Here is a 22,171-nt window from a genome sequence, read left to right on the forward strand (position 1 = left end):
CGTTTATAAGGACGCTTGTTAAAGTTTGGATTTTTTAACAACACCCCGTTAAAGAAGCTTCCAGAGGTCTTTGGCGAGATGTTTAATTTGGGCTCGACGCCCACGGCGACAGAATTATGAGTTTCTGAATATTTTCACATTTTTTTATCTCCTTTATTTTGTTTTTATTCGTGTGTCACTCTGACACTTGTTTTTCTGACCCTTACCCTGGACTAGTCCGTCTTTCTGTTCCTCGTCAGTTGTTTTCAGTTCCATTTATTTTCTATTCAATTTGAATCAGGATTCTGAGGCCCGGGGAAAATTGATATCCAATTTTCACCCACCTACTGCATTAATACATAATATATACCTAATATACTACACATGGAGCTATACAAAAAACATTGGTTTGAATTGAAGTAAACCCCATACAGACTATTTCACTCTGAGAAGCGTCTATTTATATTCATGCCTGAAAAAGATTTAAAAGAATTGATGATCAAAGAGAAAAAAATCAACCTCGCGATTCGCAAATCTCAATCCGGCGAATCAAAGGCCGTACCTTTTGATTACCTGAATAAAGGTTATTCAAAATGAACTGGAAACAGAACAGGCCGCCACCTTGGTCCCGCCCCCTGCTGTGCGTCCCTTCTGGTTGGCGTGGCGATGCCGAGAGGGGTCATCGTTGTTACGTCATAGTTAGCCGGGGCTAACTAAAGGCCTAAAACATTTTTTTGTTTTGTTCCGGTTTCCGACCGACCATGTCAATTTATGTGCGACCCAAATTATTTTTTTATGCAAACTATAATTACGTTTTGGTACAGCACCTCTTCATTCTGTACAAAGATTAGCGAATTTTCTCGTTTTTAAATGAAAACAACCTACCTATCATTCGCTGCCGCTGGAAAAAACAAAAAATATATTAAAAAAAAATTCCCTACCTATCCATGACCTCAACTGACAACCAACAGGAACCAAACTTTTTTTTTTTTAGGCCTAGCATACACCGCTAACATGTTTGTGTGTGTGTGTGTGTGTGTGTGTGTGTGTGTGTGTGTGTGTGTGTGTGTGTGTGTGTGTGTGTGTGTGTGTGTGTGTGTGTGTGTGTGTGTGTGTGTGTGTGTGTGTGTGCGTGTGTCCAAGCGGTATTCAATAACCTACGTCCTCTTTTTTCCCCGCCGTGGTATGCTAATACACCAGACACGTGCGCGGGACTAGCACGTGCACAGACTGGAGGGGCTGTGCAAACATTGAGGCCCCCCCTGACCACATTACCGCTAAAGTAAGCAACCATTACGTCCAATAACACGGCCCCAACTCGGAGGAACCACAGAACGGAGGGGGGGGGGGGGGGGGGGCGGATAGAAGCTTCTGTTCCTCTTCACTATCATCTAGCTCACCACTGCAGAGTCTTTCAACCAAGGGTTCAGAGACAGGTCATTAAGGAGCAGGTAGGGGTTAGACAGTGAATACAGAGACAGGTCATTAAGGAGCAGGTAGGGGTTAGACAGTGAATACAGAGACAGGTCATTAGGGAGCAGGTTGGGGTTAGACAGTGAATACAGAGACAGAACATCAAGGAGCAGGTAGGGGTTAGACAGTGAATACAGAGACAGAACATCAAGGAGCAGGTAGGGGTTAGACAGTGAATACAGAGACAGAACATCAAGGAGCAGGTAGGGGTTAGACAGTGAATACAGAGACAGGTCATTAAGGAGCAGGTCGGGGCTAGACAGTGAATACAGACCCCAGAACCGTTAGACTGAGAGTCCGAACCCGCTAACCACCGCTAGAAGGCCCTCCCCACCCGGGTGCTGAGAGCCAGGCAGAGGGGCAGAGCACTGGGACTCGGCCCAGCACGGGGCACCTATACTTGGCTTCTTGGAGCCATGTCAAGCCCTCATGCTTTCTCTGCCAGGACAGCGCACGCACGCACGCACACGCATGCACGCACGCACGCGCACATGCACCCACACACACACACGCACACTTGTCATGCATCATCTCTGTGTGTAGTTGTAGATTAGGTGGAGGCTTTCTCATGCTACACCACCGGGCTGCAACTCACACACGCATACACACACACACGCACACTCTCTCAAATAACCACATAAACATGTGCACACAAACACACTGCACACTTGGACACGTTATCGATATAGACAATACTCAAAAAGAGCATGCACACACAGACACGCAAGCATGAATACACACACACACACACATACACTGAGACATAAACATGTACAAATTAAGACAGAAAAAAACCTGACACACAAACACAAACACACACACACACACGCTGTACAGACACTGTGCACCCACCCACACACACAACTGAAACCCCCACGGACAAACACACTCAAACACACATGCACAAACACACTCAAACACACATACACACAGGCAGAGATGCACACTCGCACACACCCACACACTGAAGCTCGTGTGGTGCTCGCTGTGTTTCTGCAGAGGCTGGGGCGTCTTTGTTTAGCTGAGCTGCGTCGCAGGGCTGGGAGGCGTTATGTAATCTGTGGCGTGTGCCAGAGAGAGAGAGAGAGAGAGAGAGAGAGAGAGAGAGAGAGAGAGAGAGAGAGAGAGAGAGAGAGAGAGAGGAGAGAGAGAGAGAGAGAGAGAGAGAGAGAGAGAGAGAGAGAGAGAGAGAGAGAGAGAGAGAGAGAGAGAGAGAGAGAGAGAGAGAGAGAGAGAGAGAGAGAGAGAGACGTGTAGTGTAGTGTACACACTCGCATGTACACCCACAGGGGAGAGAGACACGCACACACACAGTCCAGGGTGTGATTCCACCAACACACTCTCAGGATGACATCACCCACTGACCTCGTTCCCGGGCTCCCCCTCCCCAAACCCCCCCCCCCCCCCCCCTCTATTCCCGGCAGCACATTAAGGATCTGAAAAAAATTAGGAAAATCCCACAAGGGGGGCGTCCTGGATGGGATTGAACTGGGAGAACTACCAGGGAGCTAACTAGGGGCTAACAGAGAGCTAGCAGGGAGACAGCAGGGAGCTAACAGAGAACTAGCAGGGAGATAGCAGGGAGCTAGCAGGGAGCTAGCAGGGACCCTACTAAAACCAGACTGGGACCAGATTGAAACCAGACTGGGACCAGACTGGGACCAGATTGAAACCAGACTGGGACCAGACCGGGACCAGACTGGGACCAGACTGGGACCAGATTGAAACCAGGCAGGGACCAGACTGGGACCAGATTGAAACCAGGCAGGGACCAGACTGGGACCAGATTAAAACCAGACTTGGACCAGACCTGGACCAGACTGGGACCAGATTAAAACCAGACTGGGACCAGACCTGGACCAGACTGTGTTCCTGGGTCCTAGGTCCTGTAGGGTTTTCTTTGTGTAAAGCGGGTCTGTTTTTCCATATCCTGGAGTTTCCGTGGGTGGATGGGGGGGGGGGGGGGGGGACTCTATGTTTCAGAGGCTCTGCCTTGTACTGACCACCCATGTGTGTGTGTGGGGGGTGTGTGTCCGAGTTTGTGTTTGCGTGCGTGTGTGTTTGTTTCTGTTTTTCCATGAGCAAGTAGACACAGGTGCATGCATGTGTAATGACACGCAGACAAACACACACACACACACACACAGACACACACACACACACACACACACACACACACACACACACACACACACACACACACACACACACACACACACACACACACACACACACACACACTAACCAAGAGTGTGCACGTGGGCCCTCATGCCTCCTCCCACAGCCCAGCCTGTGAAAGCGTCTCTCTCGCTCTTGCTCTCTCTCTCATATTTATATATGTATTATATATAGCATCTCCTCACTCCCCCCCCCCCCCCCCCCCCCTCATTTTTTCGTCTTTCTCTTCCTTCTCCTCTTTCCTATCTTTCCTCTCCTCTCTTTCTATCGTCCCACTCCCTCTCTATCGCTCTCTCTCTCTCTCTCTGACGTGTTCCACACGACGCAGCATCATGTCACATTGAACATGCTTATATAATTGAAGCCGGGGCAGGCCCACAGAGTTCTCCTTCTCTCTCTCTCTCTCTCTCTCTCCCCCTCGCCTCCTTCACCTGCCTCCCCGCGGGCGAACAAGAGAACATGTCAACATAGATTTAAACGTAATCAGGTGGTCACTCACAGCGGTAATGTGGGAACCATATGTGGAGGTGTTTCGTCGTTTTGTGTATTAGAAGATGATGTCATGATTTGTGCGCGTGTGTGTGTGTGTGTGTGTGTGTGTGTGTGTGTGTGTGTGTGTGTGTGTGTGTGTGTGTGTGTGTGTGTGTGTGTGTGTGTGTGTGTGTGTGTGTGTGTGTGTGTGTGTGTGTGTGTGTGCACATGCGGGTGGCCAATAAACTCCAGAGCAATGAGGAATGAATGAGTGAATCTGTTATTGATCCGTCAGCGTTCGCTTGTCCCGTCACATTCGTTAATCATGAGGGGATTGTGTCCTAATTTAAAGTATGTGTGTGTAGGCCCGTTAAGTTCCACTTTAATAATGACACACCATTGATCCTCTGTCTATTGATCCATTGGGTTTGTCATACAATATTTCTTAATTAGGGAAGAAAATAAAGACCCAGCCCAGACACACGCGTGTGGTGTTAGTGTAATTGTGATGTTGACATACTTGTTTGGTAGTCCAGTGTGTGGTTGTCTGTGTGTTTGCGTGCATGTGCAAGTGTGAAGCCATGTGTGTGTGTGTTTTATGCAGGCACATTTGTTTGTGTGTGTCTGTGCATGCACGTGTGTGTGTGTGTGTGTGTGTGTGTGTGTGTGTGTGTGTGTGTGTGTGTGTGTGTGTGTGTGCGTGTGCGTGTGCGTACAGTGCTCCGGTTAGTTTCCATGGCGCTCTGTCGCTTCCGTCCCTCCAGCAGCACAGAGGAGGAGGTGGTGGAGGAGGAGGAGGTCTGGTTCACATTAGCCCTTCCATCCCTCCGAGTGGGAAGCATCTCCTGCCTGCACTCAGCTGCTGAGAACACCCCTCCTCTCCTCCTCCCCTCCTCCCCTCCTGTCCTCCTCTCCTCCTCCTGTCTGGCGGACGTCTGTCTCCTTCTCCTCCTCCTGCTCCAGTGCTGCCTTGTGACAACATGCCCTCCTGTGTTCTTGTGTTGCAGATAAAATCGAGGAGGCGCAGAAAGAACTCAAAGACCCGACTGGCTCACCCAACGGTAGGATCCTCTGTGTGTGTGTGTGTGTGTGTGTTTTTGTGTGTGTCGGTGTGTGTATGTGTCGGTGTGTGTGTTTATGTGTGTGTGTGTGCGTCTCGGTGTATGCTGGTGCGTGTTTGTGCTTGTGCGTGTTTATGCTTGTACGTGTGTGTCTGTGTGCTGGTTTGTGTGTGTGCTGTTACGCGTGTGTGTGTGTGTGTGTGTGTGTGTGCCTCTGTAAGTGTGTGTGTGTGTGTGGGTGGGTGTGTGTTTGTGTGTGTCAAAAGCATTAGGTTTTACGTTTCAAACAGGAACTCTGGGGTCCAGGGTCTTTTCCCGCTGGGGCGTGTGGAGGGAATTCCTCCCGTTCCCATTCTTTTGTCGGGGATGTTCCGCGGTGTGTAACCTGAACTAGGGACCAGACGGGGAGGATCGGAAAAACATGAATGGGGATGAGTGAAACTGGAGGTTAATATTAACATGCAGCAGTTGGGGGCGGTAGATTTACTATTCGCGGAGGTAAAGACGTACTACTTTATACTAAAAAAAGTATAAATGCTAAAAACTAATTTGTTTGTGTAATTGCTCGATTATTTTGTCTACATCGTGACATTTGATGAATGCGTTCATTTATTCAAAGCTCACTATTTACTAAGCAATTTTACTATACAGCAGCAAGCTGGGGAAATTCATTCAGACTCTGAATGTGTTTTCTGGCTGAACAGGAAATGAATCGATGTCAAATATGTGACCCGTCTTCCTATGATTGCAAAACACTGTAGAACATAGCAAGTAAATAACGAAAGCAGGCCATGCATGCAGAGCAAGGCGTAGCTTCCTTCTAATGGGATTGGATGACCGTAATAAGACGGAAAGCCCGATAGAAATCCTTCTGTGAAAATACAGCGGCTGATGATGTCACAGAGGCTAATCTGTTTGACTGTCGCCTCCTATCTATAGCTCTCTCATCCTGAGCTAAACACCTCATTTAAAGTTTACTCAATGGGAAGAATGATTGAACATTTACAAAATAAGATTTTTTTAATATAAAAAGAAGACTTCATAATAATAACTTAAATATACAATTCACTGAATAAGTCTATATTAAGTAATTCATATGTTGCATTTTTGTTTTTAAGGAACACAGAGTGATCCCCTTTTGCAGTTGCAAGTTATTTTTTGCTGTTTTTCCGTCGTGCAAAAAAGGGAATTAGTCATGCTTTATATTTTCACGTTGGTGTGTGCAGAACACGCTATTTCTAGAGCAGGAGGGGGGTTTGAAAAGGCCTGCGGCCGCACTGCGGTGAGGGTGGGAGTGTGGGAGGCAGGTTATCTAATGTAAAGAGACTAGGTCCTCCTCAGTCTAATTCTGTGAGCGACCGGAGGAATCCTGACCTCCTCTTGGGAAATACCCAAACAAGCAAGGAACTGTGACACGGGTTACGTCACACGTCCTTAAAAAAAAAAAAACAGCTGAAACCAGCACTGCCGGTTTCAGTCGCGATGGTCATGTATTGGGTGCCACTCGAAGGTTTGGGTGCGCCCATTCGAACAACACTAGGTCTCTATGTTCGCCTCGCTGTGGACATGTGGGTTTTCCTTTAGCTTTTATGATCGTAAGAGCAAAAGTAAAAGTATTTTGTAGTGACTTCTCTGTCATAGTGAACCAATCGGTCTTGAAAAGCAGAAGGAAAACGTATGAAAGGGAACCAGCATCTGGTATATGAGCAAAGTGCCAGGGGAAACACAACTTTATTTAAAAGTGAGCGTTTTGACAGTGAACACAAGAGTTTGATTTCCGCGTCTGACTGAATTCATTTGGATTAACTTCAATCTCCTGTTCCAAGGTATAACGTTTGAAGTGCTGAAGGCACCGCATTAATTTCATTGCTTGTGTAACCGCATTGCATTTATTTCATTGATTATATAAGGCCTGGGCAATAAAACCATGCAGTTAGTTTAGTAGAAACAAGAATGTATTTATTATTTATATATTCTTTTGCGTGGGTGTTTCTATCAAAAGCATGTGTGCTTTTTTTGAAAAACGAAAAGGTTTTCTGCCAGCTTACTTCCATTTTTATTTTTTCATTCAGGAATCGAACGCAATGTTTATTTTGTTTCTTTTGTACCAAAAAAAGGTTAGCATGTCATGGCCCTTTGTGAGTTCCACGCTCACCTTCCTGTTTCCTCTCGTTTGTTGTCCTCAGGGATATCTGGGAGCAGTCGAAGAAATGCCGACAACATCAAAGGCCTGAAGAGGAAGAAAATAGTGGCAGAGAACCAGCTGAAGAAAATCCCCAAGTCTCCCGTGAAGAAGCCCCTGCAGTCCAAGAAACCGGATCAGCCTCCAGGACCGCCCTCCGAGACAGCAACCGTCTCCTGCCCTGCAGAACCGGAGAGCCCGTCCCAAACCACCCCAAGGTCGCCTAGTGTCAACAGAGACCCCAAGTATGCCCAGCAAGCCCCATCAGCATCTCCCCCGGAAGGAACATCTTCCCCCGACAATGAAGAGCTGAAGCCGCCGGAAACATCCTCTTCGCGGCCGCCACCACTGCCGCCGCCGTCGACGCCAGCGTCGACTTCCAGTCCCGGCGGAGAGGAACCTGCGACTGCAGCCGAGGCCTCCCAGCCCGAGTGCAGCAGGAGCGGTGACAGCAGTGACCCCAACTTCGAGGGGGGGTCTTACAACTCAAACGCTCCCCTCGAAGTGTTACTCAAAGCCATGGAGCAGGACTTCAGCACCCTAGTGGAGAGGAAGGGCTCCTTCCCAGTCCAAGCCACTGGGAGACCAGCCCAGACTGTCCCTGTCCAGCCCAGAACTGACATTAGGACAGTGCCAACAAGCGTCAACTTTGGTCTTCAGAACCAAGCTTCCCATGTGCAGACGTATTATTTTGACACCAAAGGGAAGGTAATCGGCATCGCTTCTCCAATCGGGAGCAACGTGCCCACCTCGGGCCTTGTGACCCAACTGCAGTCTACGCATCAAACCACACCCCACTTCCTAGCCTCCAGCAAGGAGAAACAGGGCTTGCAATTTAGCTTCCACACTGGTACCTCCACCGCCATCACCCACGCCCCCGTTCCTTCAGGGTGTAAGGCCATCCCGCAAAGCCAGCCCCCGGTGGTTCACACGTGCCAGTCCATCACAGCCAGCGTTCCCAGCACAATCCAAGTCCCAGTGACGCCTGGCTGCAACCCGGTCCAAATGGCCACGGTGGTGAACTTAAATGCCGACCAGGCAGCTAAGGATCTGAAGCCAAAGAAGCAGGGGAAGTACGTGTGCGAGTACTGCAGTCGGGCGTGTGCCAAGCCCAGCGTGCTGCTCAAACACATCCGATCGCACACGGGCGAGAGGCCGTACCCGTGTGACACGTGCGGCTTCTCGTTCAAGACCAAGAGCAACTTGTACAAGCACAGGAAGTCCCGCGCGCACGCCATCAAACTCGGACTCGTCGCCAGATCCGAATCCGGCGGTGGCAGTGGGTCGCTCTCCCAGGAATCGGACCGAGCAGACGGGACGCACTCGGAGGCCGAGGAGAGCGGGGACAGCGATGGAGAGAGTAGCACTGCGGACCAAGACCCTGACTCCTCCCAAAGCAGTGTTACGGCGCTATCTGAAGCCAGCTTGTACAGCGCAGGAACCACGCATGCCGGCCTCTGTGGAGAGGGAGACCTATCTGGAAGTGTCACGGAGTTGGTCAAACCAGCCTCCGGTCACGGTGGCTATGAGCCAAAGTTGCCGGCAGCTCTTCCAAAGGTGGTTGTTTACCCGGTGAATGTCTCCCCTCTGAGGGCTGACAGCCCGAGGGTTACCGATCCAGCCCCAGAGCAAGCGGCTGCACAGCGGCAGAGAGAGTTCCAGACGGCCAATCATAGGTCCAGCCTCACCATTCTGTCTTCTTTGAAAGAGGTGGACTGCAGTAATGCCTCGCTGGACCGAGTGAGCGAGGACGAAGACCAGCACTGCAAGTCCCCTCTCTTCGGGGGCCACGCTCAGCTTCAGAGGCAACAGGCCACGGACTTCTCTCAGCAGCAGCAGGCCAAGTGCCTGCTCAGTCCACGCAGCTTAGGAAGCACAGACTCTGGCTACTTCTCACGCTCTGAAAGCGCAGACCAGGCGATGAGTCCACCGACTGCAATTGTAAAGATAACCCCTCCGGCGGAAACGGACGTCTCAAAGATCGCCGTTTCGAATGTCTCCCCTGTGGTAGCCACGGTGATTTACGTCCCAGAGGAGAAGAAACAGCCCTCGGAGGGTCACATGATGCGACCGCCTCTGGAAACCAAGGCACTCTCTTTAGAGGAGCGGATCTCAAAGTTGATATCGGACAACGAGGCGGTGGTGGATAACAAGCAGCTGGACAGCGTCAAACCGAGAAGGACTTCTCTCTCCAGGAGAGGAAGCATAGACTCTCCAAAGTCATACATATACAAAGACTCTTTTCAATTTGACCTTAATCCCATCGGAAGACGGTCAAGTTCCAGCTCTGATATTCCCAAATCTCCTTTCACCCCCACAGATAAATCAAAGCCAGTATTTCTTCTTTCGGTCCCTTCTCAATACCCTCCAATGGATTGCTTACCAATCACCAGGAGTAACTCCATGCCAACGACACCAGGAAACTCTGGACTTCCAATGAATGTTGCCCCACAGCCCTACCCCTTGCGATTCTGCCAGTCGTTTGATGACAAGATTGGTTCTTTGAACGATGATGTATTTTCCTCGGCCCCTTCTACCCCCAACCCTGCTATTCATTCCCGCACTTTAGTTAGGCAAGTGGCCATCGAGGATTTCACCACACACGAAAAGCACAGTATTCCCACGGTTCGTTCGATGGACGAAGGCTACCATGGCTCCAATGTATCCACGGAGCTGACGCAACGAAGCAGGTCTTTCGAGCATGGTCAGGACAAGAGCAGAAGGCCCATGCAGACGAAGGGCACCATGTATGAGTGTGAGACTTGTCGGAATCGGTACAGAAAGCTTGAGAATTTTGAAAATCACAAGAAGTTCTACTGCTCTGAGCTTCACGGTCCGAAAAACAAGCCAGTCATCGTTAAAGAAAGTGATCCAGATGTCTTCCAGGTCACCGTAGTGCAGCCCCCGGTCCAGAGGGTATCAGGACTTCCAGGTGTTCTGGACCAGCAGACCTCGATTAGAAAGAGAAGGAAAATGAAGAGCGTCGGAGATGACGACGACCAATCACCGACAGACGTTATTCCTCCGTGTTCTGTCAGCTTCGATTCGTGCCAGTTGACGTCCGCCGGGGCCGGCCAGACGTTTTCCCATTCTCGCTCGGTCGCAGTGGACATACAGCCCAAAGGCCACCAAGCACAACTACCTCAGATCCAGCTCGTAGCAAGAGGTATAGACCCCTCTGACTCCAGGTTGTCACCAATCAGAGAGGCCCAGATCAGCACTTCTGCTAAAGAGAGAGGAGACCTGCAGAGACAAGGCAGTGGAACCTCGGTCATCAGACACACCAACTCACTGAGTCGACCGAATTCATTCGAGACATCCGAATCGTTTGACAGGACAGGATCACCTGTTGACATCAAACATGTCCAAAACAAGACCAAACCAGAAGCAGAGAATGTGTCAGTTGATGGCTACCAGGAAAAAATGTCAAAGACTGTTGACTATGGAAAACAGGGACAAAACAGTGCTGACGACCCCGTAACTGTTTCTGTCGAGAGCACTACCCCTGTGCACCAGTCTCGCCTGGTCCGTCAAAACAACATCCAGGTGCCGGAGATCCTTGTCACAGAGGAGCCTGACCGAGAACACGACACGCAGGCCACTGAGCCGACGGAAAAGCCAGCAGAATCCTTCAACTGGCCCCCGAGAAGTGAAAGCCTATCCAAGGTACCAGCGGAAAAACTCCCACCTAAAAAGAAGCGAATTCGGCTGGCTCAGATGGAGCAGTCCTCAGGAGAATCCAGTTACGAGTCCAGCCTTTCCAGGAGCCTCAGCAGGGACAGCAGTCTCTCACACTGCTCCAGTATCTCGGCCTCTTTCGACAGAGAAGAAGCCGCCAGATCTGAAAGCCCTTCCCGGGGCGAGTGCGTCACTGTTGTCCAAGAACCGCCTGGGCTATCAGCAGCCTTCAACACCCTAGGGGTGCCTGGTGTCATGAGGCGGGCTGCCTCCGAACAGATCAGTTGTACTCAGCCCTCGGTGGAGATCTCATGCGACTACCGTAGCAAGTCCTTTGATTGTGCCAATGTGTCTCCCAGGAGGTCCTTGTCTCCAGCCGCGAGATGTATACAGGGCTCTCAGGTTCCCCAGGTGCCACTGATTGAAAGGCGGAGGGGCCCGCTGGTTCGGCAGATGTCTTTAAAGATCAATCCAGAGATTCCGCAACATCAAAGGAAGATGATTATCCCGCTGGAGAAGTTGGCTTTATCGAACACTAAACCTCTCATTCAACACAGAGCTCCAGATGCTAATATTGTCAACAAAGGTCATATTGCCCAACCCTTATTTGTCGATACACCCATAACAATTACTGAGAAAATGGTGCAAAGTATTAATTTGGGTAGCCCGACTCAGCAGCCTCAGATATATGGTCTTCCCCACCCTTGGCATCAAACGTCCAGGGTTCAAACATGCCAAAAGTTACCGCCTCCTCCGAGTCAGATTGTGGTAAGTCGTGAGAGTACCTTGCCTCAACCGTCTGAGCCCGAGGAAAGGAAAAGCTTGGTGCCCAGGTACCAACTGCAGTGTTCTGCTCAGAAAGCATGCCAAACATTTTCATTTTCAAGCGCGCAGGGGAATCATTTGACAATGCCTATTTTAACGATACCGCTCTCCAATCCGAACTTGAGTGTTTCAAAGTCTTCGGAGGTACACCAGAATGTCTACATGGCTCAGCATAAGCATCTCGGTCCTGAGATCAAGACACAGCAGGTCGTTCTAACCGGAGGGCCGCAAAGGATTTCTACTCCATTGCCACAGATTCTGATAACCCACGAACAAATGAACCCTGTCTCCTCTTTAGCCAAGCGAAACAGCCATCCGTCCGTTCAGAGCGTCGACAATGACCTCCACACGATGCCCATCGTCAACAGGGATCGGGCGCAAACGCAGACGGTCAGCAGCTCCCAGACCCCCCGTCCCGTCGAGAAGCCGACGTCTCTCGGCTCCCTGCACTGCACGCAGAAGCTGGCCTCGGTGACACTGTGCCCTCAGCAGGAGCCCACCGCCTCCAGCAAGCGAATGCTCTCCCCCGCCAACAGCCTGGACATCTACATGGAGAAGCACCAGAAGCGGGCAAAGGACGAACACGGCGTCGCCTGCCTCACCGACGGACGCTCGGTCAACTACCTGAACTCCAAGGTGGCCGACGTCACGCGACAGAGGAAGCTGACGCTCGTCCGTCAGGTGTGCACCACGGAGCCCGCGGACAGCCCCATCGAGACGGAGGCCCCGCCCCTCCCCGAAGGTAAAGCGGCGAGGGACTCCGAGGCCACCGACGTCTGCAAGCCCATGTCGCCGGACAGCACCGCGCCGGACAAGGACACGGCCGTAGTCCCTCGGGATGCCACTAGTGCGTTCAGTCAGACCACCTCCATCACCAGCAGTAACCTCTTGAAGCCCCAGGACAGGAGCGAGGAACAGAGGTGGACCCCGGCCAAGTCCCCCATCAGACCGTCCAGCTTCCACGGCAGCCAGGGGAAGCTGACCTTGTCGGCCTCCGCGGGCAACAGCAAGGACAGCCACCGCCTGTCCTTCCCCAGCCTGAAGACGGCCACCACCTTCACCTGGTGCTTCCTGATGAAGAGGAAGCCCCTCCACGTGCCCCAGACTGACCTGAAGACCTCCGCCTACGCTGCCTGGATGATCAGCCCCAAGAACCCCAACCCCCTGGGCCTGCCCACCAAGGTGGTCATGTCCCTGTTCGACTCCAAGCAGTGCTCCAAGAAGATGCTCTACACTTCGGCGATAAAGACCAGCGGAAAGACTGACATTGTGTCCTACTCGAGCCAGCTGAAGGATGTCATGTCCATGGTAAGGAAACAAACGTTGTTTAGTCATTGTTACATGCTGGTAAATGGATGGCTATTGAGGATGGCGTGGGTTTAAATATGTAAATACGCGGCAGGGTTAACCCCAAACTGTTTTGATGTGCAGCTGCTGTTGTCCCAGAAGACGAAGGCGGTGGAAAATGTGAGCAAGCCACCGCCGGAGACCCAGGCCGGGGGAGAGGCGGAGAAGGACGTGGCAGCTAAAGCCGAACCGAGAAGGGTTAAGATATTTGACGGCGGGTAAGAAAACAGACTCATACAATTCATTCATTGGTTTAATGCGATTTATTTAAGATGCAAATAAAGTAATTTTCAAATTATGTTATTCCATGATTGCTTTGTCGGTTTAACTGTCGATGTAGAACTCCAACCAAATTGCATATTTACTCCTTTGATAAATCAGCAAATGTAACACTTCTTTATGACAGATCATAAAAAAGAAACTCAGGTTTACACATGGACGCTGGAAGTGGGGGGGCTGCAGCCCCCCCTGGTGGCGAGAGGCTGAATGTGAAATGCAAAAACCCCCGTGGAAATAAATAAATAAATACATAAATATATCAGACTATTATTATACTATTGTCATTTTACTTGTGACTATAAATGTCACAAGCATGATTTGATTCACAAAAGGCGCACACCTGCTCGTATAGACGGAATGAAACCATCACTGAAGTCCGTAGGGTCACGAACACGATACCCCCCCCCCCCCCCCCCCCCGTCATCGGAACGTTTCTCAGCCCCCCCAACTGTGAATTACTTCCAGCGTCCCTGGGTTTACATGATTGCTATATTATTTGAAATCCATCGCTAATGTCGCCCCCGCAGGTACAAGTCGAACGAGGAGTACGTGTACGTGCGCGGGCGTGGCCGGGGGAAGTACATCTGCGAGGAGTGTGGGATCCGCTGCAAGAAGCCCAGCATGCTGCGCAAACACATCCGCACGCACTCGGACGTGCGGCCGTACCACTGCATCCACTGCAACTTCTCCTTCAAGACCAAAGGTGGGACGCTGTTTGTTTTAATGTGTCGTTTTAGCCTCACCAAGCAATGCCAGGCTTGCATGTTGTGTTTGGTTCAGCCATTCACCCTTCCCTCCAGGTGTGTGAGTGTGTGTGTGTGTGTGTGTGTGTGTGTGTGTGTGTGTGTGTGTGTGTGTGTGTGTGCGTGTGCGTGAGCGTGTGTGCCCCTCAGGTGAAGAACTATTAGTCTTACTCGACTATTTTCCGATTTGCTATTGGAATTTAATTTTAGCAGACACTTTTATCCAAAGTGAATCACAGTGAAGTTAGATACATGTCATTAAGGAGCAGGTAGGGGGTCTGACATATTGCTGAAAGGACCCTTTGATCTCTGGCCATTACACAATCCTGCCTGCAATTGAGTGTTAATGATGACGATCATTTGGAATCCTATTGAAAACACGAATTTCTCAGAACATCGGGCTTCAATGTTCCATTTTTGTGTTCCGAACTCCAAACGAGCAAGTGGAGCTTCGACACAGACCCGTGCTTTCGAACGCGGCTACAAAACAAACGAGGGCGTCGTTCACAACATTAGTTTTGCAATCCAAACTATCGGTGACTCATATGTTTCCTGCATGACGAATCCAATGTATTATGGATATGGTATGCACAACCTAAAGATAGATTTAACTCTTCACGTTCATTCCAGTAGAGAAAGAAGCCTTTTTCACTGCTGCGGCTGTGTTCCTTCCCCTACCTACTTCTCTGTTTGATTCTCCATCCCACCGCCCGAGCAGCTATGATTCACCGCTCCTTGTTGAACTTCCTTCCCACGCGGCGCTGCAAAAGCGCCACAGCCCACGTTCCTTTCAAAAATGTCTTCGCCGGATACTTGCACATTGCACACCGCCTGCCTGCCGAGAGACAGAGACAGAGAGAGGAGGAGAACGGTCTCTTATATAAAACCCACTTTCTGCATCTGTCAGGTCTCCGCCCACTTAAAAGACCGAGTTGGATGAAACTATGCAGGCCTTTTTAAACGGGTTGATACCCCTTTCCCCCCCCCCCGTGTCACCCCGATGCCTCGCTCATCCTACCCCGACCGTTAACCGGACCACTAACGCACTGGACCCTCAAATTGAACTAACTAACAAACTCAAACACACCGGACATTTTTGCATATAGATTAGCAAAAAAAAAAAAAAAGGTAAAACAAATAAAAGGGATGATGGTTCAGCTGAACAATACAAACTGTCGATAGCTTGCTTGGTTTAACACCCTCTTCTTCCCATCTTCTTCCAGGGAACCTGACCAAGCACATGAAGTCCAAAGCCCACAGCAAGAAGTGCCAGGAGATCGGAGTGCCGGTGGGCCTCATCGACGACCAGGACGCAGAGGACTCGGGTACGTCGGCCCACGGCCTCTTCCTTAGCCGCCCCAGGAGGTAGAGCGGGTCGACTGGCAATCGGAGGGTTGCTGGTTCAATCCCCCATCGTCCTGGCTTGGTGTCGAGGATTCCTTGAGCAAGACACAAAACTCTAACCGCTCCGGCCTACAACGAGAAGTGTGAATGTAAACTGTAAAGCGCTTTGAGTGGCCACCGGTTAGAAAAGGCGCGATATAAATGCAGAACATTCACGAATCCTTCCTGGAGCTGACACCAAAAACATGGTTGCTCATTCTTCTGCGTTGTGTTGTGCAAATCGATCTGGTCATCAGCAACACAAAAACAGTCCTAAAGTCTTTTGGCCGTCGGGTTTGCTAACAAGACTTTAGACAATGTATGTGTGCGGCATGTGAGAGCTTACCCGACATTTCCACCCCGTGGAGTGGAACACCGGGAGCTTCGTTAAACAGCCCGCCGTTAATGAGCCCAGGAATGGACCCGGGCTGGCGGCTCGCTCGCAGATCAATAGCTCTGCCAGCGTCTAATTAGAGATTCTATATCAGGCCTCCCTTCCCCGTTAACTCAGCACACATGTGGGCGACGCGCGCTGCGTTTAGAAACAGGAAATTGCTGCGTCTAAATTTAGCAGCGCGAGAGAGGGAGAGAGAGACGGAGAGAGAGAGAGATTGAAAGAGGGAGCGAGATGGAGAGAGAGAGAAAGGGATTGAAAGGTAGCAAGGGAGAGAGAAAGAGAGAGAGAGATTGAAAGAGGGAGCGATGGAGGGTGAGAGAGAGAGAGAGAGAGAGAGGGACAGATGGAGAGAGAGAGGGAGTGAGGGAGAGATGGAGAGAAAGAGAGAGAGGCTGAGAGATGATTGATGGAGAGAGAGGGGAAAGCCTTAAAGCTGATGCTAGACTCTAGCAGCGTATTGTTTTCTCTTCTCTGGCTGTGATCGGGCTTCAGGGAGATGGAGGTGGAGGTGGAGGTGGGGAGGAGGGGTGTGACAGAACCAGAGCAGAACTCCTGAAACGCCACATTATGTCACTTAATGGTACCCCTCAGGGAGGGGGGGGGCTCTCTTCCTCTTCCTCATCCTCCTCGTCTGTGGGAAACATGATTGGAATGAGGAGGGGTCCAGTGGTACCCAGAGGCTTGTTGTTTACTCACCCAAACTGGGTACGAGATGGCCGTTGAGAAAACGTTTTTATTTACCAAATCATTGAAGACTAATGAGCTTTTAGCACCCGATTCGGCTGCATTGAAGATGCACAGGGCATTATTTCACTTTTATTAACCAAATCGGCTTAGATTGAATGCATATGCGGGTCATTAATGAGGAGGTGGGGGCTAGGGCTTCTTGCTTAAGGAGGATGGCTCACAGGTAGAATGAGGACATTCAGGGTTCGAACCCACAACCTTATAGCTGGGAGTTGACCCGGCCTAACCACCAGTGTTTATCAACCTGTGGTATGGGCACCACCGGTGGTACACGAGGGAATTACAGGTGGTGCATTGGATTTGATTTGATTGAAATGGTTGAAAAATAGATCAAATATATAGATCGTTTGCGAAATAAAGTATCATGGCTTGTGAGTAATTAACACACGCAAAGCATTGACCAATCGCAACAGAGTGGGCGTGCACTGCTGACCAATCACGGCAGGCGGGGCTACTCGGGAGGGGGACCTTAAAGTGACATGAAACAATTTTTTTTGAAAGATGCTGAAATTGGTTTTGCAGTGTTGAAGGGTTTTGTGTGAGAATAATAAGGGTTAGATAAACACACAGGCATGTAACCCTATTCAAGTCGTACCCCTGAATGAAATTATAAACCCTAAAAAGCCTGAGATGGGATCTTTAAAGGTTGGATCAGCAATTCTAGGCCAAAACATAAATGATCAAATCCATCTGATCTTTCCTCACGATCCGCTGGCTCCCTGCCCCATTAGCAGGCTGTTAAAAAACAAAACGTCTCTCCTATGCTCCGAGATCGTACACAAAAACAAATGGTGCTAGTACCAACCACCCAAAACCAAAATAAACAGTACTCCAACCAATCACGGACAAGGGGGTGGGTGTTGTGGGGTTTTGCTCTGCCGACGCCACTGACGCCACCCAACCTTCAAGAACCTTCTCTCCTGTTCCTCCAGCGGGCGACCGCGGCCACGCCGGCAGCTCAGACCGCCAGGACTCGGACGGCGACGACTCGGACGGCGCCGACGACGAGGACAACGACGAAGAGGAGGAGGAGGAGGAGGAGTCGGGCCTGTCCACCAACCCCTCGGTCAGCGCCAGCCCCCAGCACCTCCCCCCGGGGCCGGCCGAGATCCCCCCCAGCGCCCTGCTGGCCCAGATGTCCATCAGCTCCATGCGCTTCCCCTCCCACGCCGCCGCCGGCCCCCCGCCCCCAGTCCCGGACCCCCCCGTCGCGGACTGCTACTCCGAGTCGTCGGTGGCCATGATGAGCCCCGTCTCGCTGTACAAGCAGATGTCCATCTCGGGGTCCTGCTCCAGCCCGGGGCCCTTCCCCCTGTCCCCGCCGGCCCTGGGGGGGCCCCTGGGGGACCACCACCACGCGTCGGACACGGACTCGGTCCACATGATGAGCCCCGTGTCGCCCTGCCGGCAGATGTCCATCGACTACCCCGACTTCGAGGTGCCGCCCAGCCCGCCCGTACAGAGCAAGGGGTCCAAGCTCAGCCAGGTGAGACCCCCGCTGTCTGTCTGTCTGTCTGTCTGTCTGTCTGTCTGTCTGTCTGTCTGTCTGTCTGTCTCTATCTCTTTCTGTCTGTCTGTCTGTCTGTCTGTCTGTCTGTCTGTCTGTCTGTCTGTCTGTCTGTCTGTCTGTCTCTATCTCTGTCTGTCTGTCTGTCTGTCTGTCTGTCTGTCTGTCTGTCTGTCTGTCTCTATCTCTGTCTGTCTGTCTGTCTGTCTGTCTGTCCCTGCTTCCTCTCTCCTTAGTCTCACATTTACATTGAGGGCATTCAGCAGACGCTTTTATCCAAAGCAACAAAGCAACAAAACGTACAAAATAACCATAGGAAAATCGTCCTTCTTTTCAAAAGAAAGAGAGACAACGTTGTTGGTACGGAAAAGATGTTCATAGAAGCAAGTGCCAAGCACTAACAATTGCTAGGTTCACATGCCAGGCACTTCTGCGAAAGTATACCGAGGAGGCTTGTAGGTTGGCGATCCATCCATCCCACAGCCTGGTGGACACGCCCCCTTGGGATGTCACAAACGGGTGGATTTTGAAACGGCTTTTGTATTGGCTGACAGTCACCCGAGGAGCTACCCATCATTATATCTGAACGTGTCAGACTCGCCAAGCAGTGTCAATTAAGACATTATTAGTGTCTATTATTAAGACACTGATTAATTCTTATTTTAATAATTATTATTATTATTGGGATAATCGTATGAAATAATTAATTAATGTTCCCGCCTTTTTCTTCGTTGTTCATCAGGAGGTTTCGCCGGCCCCCGTCACCGCGGCGACCCCCAGCGAGCCGGGCTTCCCGGTGGACCGCGGCACTCAGACGTCGTCCTTCCCGCCCGGGGGCCCCATGCACTTCCCCCTGCACGGCCTGGCCCCCCCGCCGGCAGGGCCGGAGCACCACCTGTTCAGCCACCTGCCCCTGCACTCCCGGCAGCCCCTGCGCTCCCCCTACAGCGTGGTCCCGGTGGGGGGGCTGCAGCTGCTCCACGGCGGCCTGGCCGGGTACTCCACCTTCCTCCCCATCCAGGGGGGCCCCGTGCAGCTCACCCTCCCGGGGGTCAGCGTCATCCACCGGACCACCAGCCCGCTGCCCGCCGCGCTCTGCTCCCCGCCCCGCCGGGAGGACGGGGGGCCCCCCCACCCGGCCCCCTGCTTCCCCCTGGGCCCGGCGGGGATGGAGGCGCTCAGCCTCCTGGGGGTGGGGCGGGGCGCGGGTCAGGGGCTGACGCTCAACGCCACGCTGGGGCTGCAGGTGGTGGCCGCCGGCCCCCCGGGGCCCCAGGGCGCCACGGGGCCCCGGAGCCACCTGCCGGGCCTGCAGATCCTCAACATCTCGCTGCCCGCCCTGATCCCCTCGCTCGGCCCGCTGTCCGCCCTCAGCCCGCCGCCGCCGTCCGAGGCGCCGGCGCCAGCCGCCGCCTCGCCTTCGCCTTTGCGGGGAAACGCCCCGCCCGCCACCGCCGCCTCCTCGCCGCCTGCCCCGCCGTCGCTTAGCAACCCCGCCGCCGCGACGACGACCGCGCCCGCCGTCCTGCCGAGGGCGGGGAGCGAGACGGACCTCAGAACGCTGGCGCCCGAGAACCAGAGCGTCCGCTGGCCGGCGGGGGCGGGGCCGCCGTCGTCGTCGTCGCACCGGACGGCGGGCGGGGCCGACACTTCCGGGGCGTCGCCAGCAGGGGGAGCCGGCGGGGCGACTCCCCCCCGGCCTTCCCCCCCGCCGCCTCCCCCCCCACAACCGCAGCTCTCCAGGCACAAGATGGCGGACGTCTACGACGATGAGAATGACGCGTCCAGCGATGACGAAGGCCGACTGGTCATCGCCACCTGAAACAGGAAGACGACGACGACGACAAAACGACTCAACCCCAGTAGGAAAGCTATTCTTTGTCTTCTTTTCTTTTTTTTTTATGCTTGTCACTTTGTAAGACCGAGAACACTTATTCAGGGCGGTGTGTTTTTGCCGCCTTTGGAAGCACAGATCCTGACATTCATTTAGTATGTGCAATCATATGACGACTATTGTTCGAATTTAACAAAATAATGACCAATCGTTTTCACTTTACTTTAAGTCGCCCTCCAGACTCTTTTTCTTTTTTGTACATGTTGTATAGACAATTGTGCCTTTTGGAAGTTTCTCGTCGAGGAAACCTGTACATAAAAACCTTATGAATTCAGTTGTAATGTTGTGTTTATTCGAGACACTTTAAGTAGACCCAGAGGACAAAATGGAGGATATAAGATTTATTTTGGAAAGACTTTGTCATTCGTAACTATGAACAATTATAAATGTTAACTGGTACATGTACATTTCTATGGATTTTTTGGGGCAATGTTACTGTGTACAAATGTTGTGTTGAGCTATTTATTATATTCCATCTAGTGCCCATGATTGATTCATAAGTCCATTGTCATGTGCAATATGGTAGCTTTACATTGCGGTATCAATATTATCAAATGTATCAGTAAAACTTTGTTTACAAACACTCAAGTGATGGCGTATTTTCTTTATTTCACCAATTATTTCTACACTGCGCGTTAGAAACACACACTCACACTGTTTGTTAGTAACACACAGTGCACATTAGTAGCAGACACATACTGCCAATAATAACACACACACACACACACACAAAATGCAAGTAAGTAAGACACACACACACACTGCACGTTAGTTACAAACACACACATACACTGCACATTAGTAGAACAAACACAAAAAAATACGTACTACCAATAATAACACACTGCACGTTATTAACACACACACACACACACACACATACTGCACTTTAGCAACAAACAACCACACACACACTGCCGTGGTGCATGGTGCCTTGCTCACTTTGGGAACTCAGTGTGTAGCCATGGTAACGCTGCCTGTGCGACAATAAATCTCTGTTCAGTCACAACTTCTTATGACACAAATGGCTCCTAAAATAAAACATTTACGGCCACCATATTTTTCTTTAGGGCCACCGATGTCCTGGGGTTTAGTAAGCTTTCCTCAATTTACTTGAAACATCAATACAGCAATAGGCTATTTTCAAACATTTCAAACTGATATTAGATGAGACAAAAGGCCTTATGTTAATACTGAGAAGCAATGGTCATATAAAGATAGGCTAGCCAGGTCAGCTGATCGTATCCACGTTGCGATAAGTTAAATTTGCCATAAAACACCAATGAAGTCACTTGAACGAAACCCGCCATTAGCTCAACCGTGTGTGTCCTACTCCAGTGGATTTCAAACTGTGGGGCGCGCCCCCCCTGGGGGGCGCCAGAGTTCTTTAGCGCAACGTGAGAAAGAAATAAACCCGAAAACCCCCCTGAAAGTCGATGATTCAAATCATCAGTCGTACTTCAACTGTAGAAGTAACATAATAACTAAATCAATTTTCAACCGTTTATTTTCATGCAAACCATTTAACAAATCTACACACTTGTATGATCTTCAATAATATCTAAACAGAATTTCGATATCATTTAAAATGTCTTCAGAATCACAGTTTTAGTTTCATACCGCTTCGTTTTCAGCTGTTTTCATTGAAGACGTCTGCCCATTCTGATACACCTACTTCTAGACATCGTAACTCATTAGGGGTCCAAGCCAACAGGTTGGATCCCTATTGTTTTTGTAGCGATTATTCCTTTTTCAACCGTTAGTAGTCGAATCTCCGGACTGAAAAGGCAGATCTGATTCGAGAAAATTCAGAGTCGGGGCCAGCCCTAGAAAATAAGATTGCTTGCTAACTTTAGCAAAATGGAAAAAATATATATGTTTCTAATGTTTTAAAATTATGATCAGAGATGTTTAAAATGTGTAAATTAATTAAAATAGCTTTCAAAACACAGGTCTATTTTGGAGGGGGGGGGGAATTTTTTTCTCTGAGGGGGGGCTCACTCTCTCACACTTTGAAAACCCCTGCT

The 22,171-nt window shown here is 50.8% G+C and overlaps 1 protein-coding gene across 1 annotated transcript in view; it reads left to right on the forward strand.

Moving 5' to 3' along the window:
* hivep1 (HIVEP zinc finger 1) overlaps nt 1–20,072 on the forward strand; it is a 26,898-nt gene extending 6,826 nt beyond the window's left edge. Inside the window, exons 3-9 of the mRNA XM_056583419.1 lie at nt 5,109–5,162; nt 7,349–13,155; nt 13,279–13,412; nt 14,001–14,176; nt 15,440–15,541; nt 17,676–18,229; nt 18,993–20,072. Of these exons, the coding sequence (XP_056439394.1) occupies nt 5,109–5,162; nt 7,349–13,155; nt 13,279–13,412; nt 14,001–14,176; nt 15,440–15,541; nt 17,676–18,229; nt 18,993–20,072 (7,907 nt within the window). The remainder of the gene's footprint in view (nt 1–5,108; nt 5,163–7,348; nt 13,156–13,278; nt 13,413–14,000; nt 14,177–15,439; nt 15,542–17,675; nt 18,230–18,992) is intronic.
* Nucleotides 20,073–22,171: the final 2,099 nt, after the last annotated feature.

This window comes from Gadus chalcogrammus, chromosome 22, assembly GCF_026213295.1.
Source record: "Gadus chalcogrammus isolate NIFS_2021 chromosome 22, NIFS_Gcha_1.0, whole genome shotgun sequence".
NCBI lineage: Eukaryota > Metazoa > Chordata > Actinopteri > Gadiformes > Gadidae > Gadus > Gadus chalcogrammus.